This window comes from Gossypium hirsutum, chromosome D02 (genome assembly GCF_007990345.1).
Source record: "Gossypium hirsutum isolate 1008001.06 chromosome D02, Gossypium_hirsutum_v2.1, whole genome shotgun sequence".
Classification (NCBI taxonomy): Eukaryota; Viridiplantae; Streptophyta; class Magnoliopsida; order Malvales; family Malvaceae; genus Gossypium; species Gossypium hirsutum.
The window spans coordinates 66289109-66293040 of record NC_053438.1 but is presented as its reverse complement, the minus strand read 5'-3'; the positions used below and the strand labels follow the sequence as shown (position 1 = coordinate 66293040).

General features: G+C 32.4%; 1 protein-coding gene across 2 annotated transcripts; it reads right to left on the bottom strand.

The window, feature by feature from the left end:
* Nucleotides 1–1461: 1461 nt before the first annotated feature.
* On the bottom strand, nucleotides 1462–3483 carry LOC107909309 (putative cyclin-D6-1). Of its 2 annotated transcripts, none has more exons than XM_016836789.2 (6): nucleotides 3101–3483; nucleotides 2918–2998; nucleotides 2736–2831; nucleotides 2453–2654; nucleotides 2230–2363; nucleotides 1462–2066 (listed from the first exon to the last, which is right to left on the bottom strand). In XM_016836789.2, the coding sequence occupies exons 1-6, from the start codon at nucleotides 3278–3280 to the stop codon at nucleotides 1842–1844; spliced, it is 918 nt and encodes a 305-aa protein (XP_016692278.1). In that variant the 5' UTR covers nucleotides 3281–3483; the 3' UTR covers nucleotides 1462–1841. The 2 variants fall into 2 exon arrangements, with proteins under 2 accessions (XP_016692278.1, XP_016692277.1); XM_016836788.2 differs by having other exon boundaries at nucleotides 2909–2998; nucleotides 3101–3461.
* Nucleotides 3484–3932: the final 449 nt, after the last annotated feature.

Below are 3932 nucleotides of genomic sequence, written 5' to 3'. Positions count from 1 at the left end.
TTAACTTAGTTGTTAATGCAGGGGACATGAGTTTGAGCGTGTTGAAGCGCGTTTATCTTCTTATTTAAAGCCGGGTAGTTTTAAATATTGTATTAATTTAGAGATTTTTAGATACTTTTACAATTAAATTAGACTACCACTGCAAATGGTGATGTTTAAAAAATCATATATTTTTTTTCTCATGAAAAATAAAATCAATTTTCTTTTATCTCGATTTTATCTTGGAATGAAAATACAAAGACGAAATGAAAAAGGGTTGCAGATAAAACGAAAATGGAACACGAGAAAGAGCATGTCCGACTTTATTACAAGATAAAATCGAAAGGATATAAAATGAGGTTGATGATACCTTTGAACTTTTGAGCTAACATTCAATTCCAAGACTGCTGCAGATAGCAACGTAACTCTGTCATCAAACGCAGATCGACAGCGGCTTCAGCCTTATCTCTGGATTCTATGTCTCCACCCAAATCATATATGACAGCTATCTCGTCTTATTTATGGGAGTTGAATTTTTCATGGAATTTTTGCATATTTGGAAAAGTATATAAAATACAGAAGGTCTAAATGAATGTCGATTTGCTTGTAAATTAAATAATGTGTTTGCACCCAATGACTTTCAATCCTAATTAATACAAGTTCATTTTCAATGAAAATGATTGTTGAGTTGTACTGGCTTTGAGTTTCTAAGAGCTAGTTTGGTAATATTTTTAAAAAGTATTTTTGAGAAGTGCTTTTGAAAAGTTTGGTTTAAAATTTAAGTGTTTAGCATTGCTGTCAAAAAGTACATTTGAGAAATAAAATGTCTATTTTAGACATGTTATTATCAAGTAACAAATATGCATTTAAATAATATTTAAATTAGTTAATATTATTATATTTTAGTAAGAATATAAAAAAATTTATTATAACTTGTTGTTAATATTTTAATATATAAAATATAAATTTTAAATATTTTTAAGCAATAAATATTAATTATTTATAAAATTTAATTAGAATATATAAACTATATTTTAGATATTTAAATGTAACCATTAAATATTTGTAATTAGTATTTTAAAAAATATTTTTTTTATTTTAATTTTAACACATTTGTAATTAAGCACCAAAAAGAAAAAAGGAAAAGTACTATGTTATTAGAGGGGTAAAAAAGTAATTAAGCACTAAAACTGTTTTTGGCAGAGGAAAAGCTAAAAATTTTAACTTCTACTTCTCAGAAATGCTTTTGAAAAACACCTCTAAAAAGTTAAGCCAAAAATAACTTGTTTAGCAAACTTTTCTTCTAAAAGTGTTTTTGGAGCCAGAAGTGCTTTTTTTTAAGCACGGCAGAACAGGCCTCAGCCTTCAACCTCTCCAAAACCATACTAATCCCCAACAGTATAGGACATAACTTTTCGCTAAGAACATGAAACATCAATACTTTGATAGTAGGGTGAGAAAGTTTTAGAAGAACATTCATTCTAAATCATTCAAAGTTGGAACTTTATTCATTAAAACAAATTAATCTACTAAAAATACAATATTAATATTGTTGTATAAGTGCTGTCACTATTATTGTTCTGCCATAAACTAAGAAGAGACGATCACTGAAACACCAAAAGACCGACAACCCTACAATTCAAAGTCATGTTTTGTCTTTGTTTGGGCTTTGGAGCCTAAAAGCCGAAAAGACGAGTAACAGAAAATGAACCAAAAAAGAAGCAAAACTTGATATTGGGTTTGCCTCCTTCCAATTCTAGCAAACAAAGAGATTGGATTGGCGATAACAAGACACGTAGCCATGAACGAAACCTCAAGTTCATTTGTCATTTGAAGGAGTGGTAGGTTTGGTATGGTCACTCCTAAAATGGTCCATGGATTAGAACCCTTTTTGATACAGGGCAATCAACAGTTTTGATAACGGTTCCGTAATCATTAATTTTTCTTCTCTTCATGTCTCCCTCTGTTCTGGGAGTAACGGTGGTAATTTCACTCCCTGAACTGCAAATATGCTGGTAATCCCATATTGATTCACTGCCCTCCATCGCTATCTCTTCCACCCAATTGGTGCATTTTACCATGTTTTCCTGCAAACACATTGGTTAATCTCATAAATACATGTTTAAAGCATATTGGCTATTGCACTGCATTAATACTAAAAAGAAAGTTATAATAATAAGTTTGTTGGTTGGCTTTTAATGCGTGGTAAATGTTAATAGCTGGAGAGAAAGAGTAAGAACATTAGATTACCTTATTTACATATGAACAGCTGGAAATTGCTTTCTTAAAGCTGGGAAATTGCTTCCCATCAAAGAGTTGATGGGAAGCTGAGAGGACTGCCGATGCTGCAATTGTTGATGGCTTGAACTCTAAAAGCTTTGTATCTGTTAGTGACACCCAAAATATTGAGAGAAGGAAATTAATGTGGTGATAGATGTATTTTTGGCAAAACTTCAGTGAACTATGGACATACCAAATTGAGCTTTGAAGATGATTTCAACAGCTCGAGCTTTGAGAGCTTGCTTTAATGGAGGGTCTTTGACTTTGAACAATGAAATGAAAAAGGAGACGAAAGATAATGGAGTAATTGAACGCATTCGCCATTTTAATGCTCCCAAGATTAGATATTCCATTCGCTCTACTGTTTGTGCATCAAACATGAAACCTCCATCGCCCTATATAACACAGTCAATGGTTTAGACTTATTCTACAATGTTTTTTCAGTCATCTACGTCGGTCCGTATATACGAATATACCTGAAAGTCGGCGAGAGAGAAGTCTGTTTTCATCATCTTGGCAGCTAAAGAGACGCAAGAGATTGCAACAAGTCTCAGAACCCATGTATTAGGTTGCTGCAGCATCAAGATTCGGTCATAGATTTGTTAGTTTCGCAGCTTTATGAAGTTAATAAACGTGGGCTAAGGATTACATTTTTTACCGCTACTCCTTGGCTTGATAAGAACCGGTCAAGATAAGTGATAGCAAGATACGGTAAAAAGGGGCCGAATTTGCAAGAAAGCTGAAACAAAAAAGCAAATCCAGCATGAGTGAAATTAACATACAGACAGCTAACTCTAGTTCCCGGAAGTTTAAGTAGGTTGTTGGTTATTTACTTACATACCTGTGAGATTGAAGAGATGGCTTCTCGTCTGACAGAAATATCAAGATGTGTAGCTTTGAGAGTGTTGATGTAATAGAGTGTGGGCATATGATGAGATTCAAGCAGGAAGAGGGAAGGGGTAGAAGCAGCAGGGAACAAGTCGTTCACGTTTGATAAAGGGTTTTCAAGATCCAACTCCATTAATCGGTTGATGTTATTATAGTGTTTAGAGGTGTGGCGTTGAAGAGAGACCACTGCAGTATCTATATATGCTATTACATTGTTAAAAGAGAAGTGCAATGATACGAGGGACAAGGAAAGAGAGAGAGTTTACTGTCTCCTTTTTCCTCTTTTTCTTTCTCAAAAGATGGACTTTTTGAAAAGTCTCTATTTGTTATATTCAATAAAATGGCTTGTCCAAATTCTTCAGTCACTCAATAATAAATGTTTTGGGTTCCTGCCTTCCAATTGCCAATATCTAAGGACAATCCATTGCTATAATTTCAATAAATTTCTAGTCTTTACGTTGTTTGCAAATTAGATTTGGATTATGTTTGTTTTACCGCTTCTAGGTTTATTTATTAAATGCACATAAAATATCACAATAATTTTTCTATATATTATGGCTAATTGGTGATCCAATTAATTTTCTATATTAAAGTTTGTAACTACTCGAAAATTAGTGGTACCAGGAAATGTGATTTCAAGATCTCATTTTCATAAATCGGGTTCATAAATATTAGATTAAAATATTTGCGGAGTTAGTATAAAATAATATTAAAGTTTGATCTTTCATTTTTGTCTATTAATTGCTTAATTAAGGTACAAGGATTAAATTGTAAAAATCTTATCA

Excerpts from the sequence above, each read along its gene's own strand:
- LOC107909309 (XM_016836788.2), bottom strand. The coding sequence starts at position 3,280 with ATGGAGTTGGATCTTGAAAACCCTTTATCAAACGTGAACGACTTGTTC. Across the intron at positions 2,832-2,908 it reads AAGGAGTAGCGGTAAAAAAT|CAACCTAATACATGGGTTCT; the intron begins GTAATCCTTAGC and ends TTGATGCTGCAG. Across the intron at positions 2,364-2,452 it reads CATCTTCAAAGCTCAATTTG|ATACAAAGCTTTTAGAGTTC; the intron begins GTATGTCCATAG and ends TGTCACTAACAG.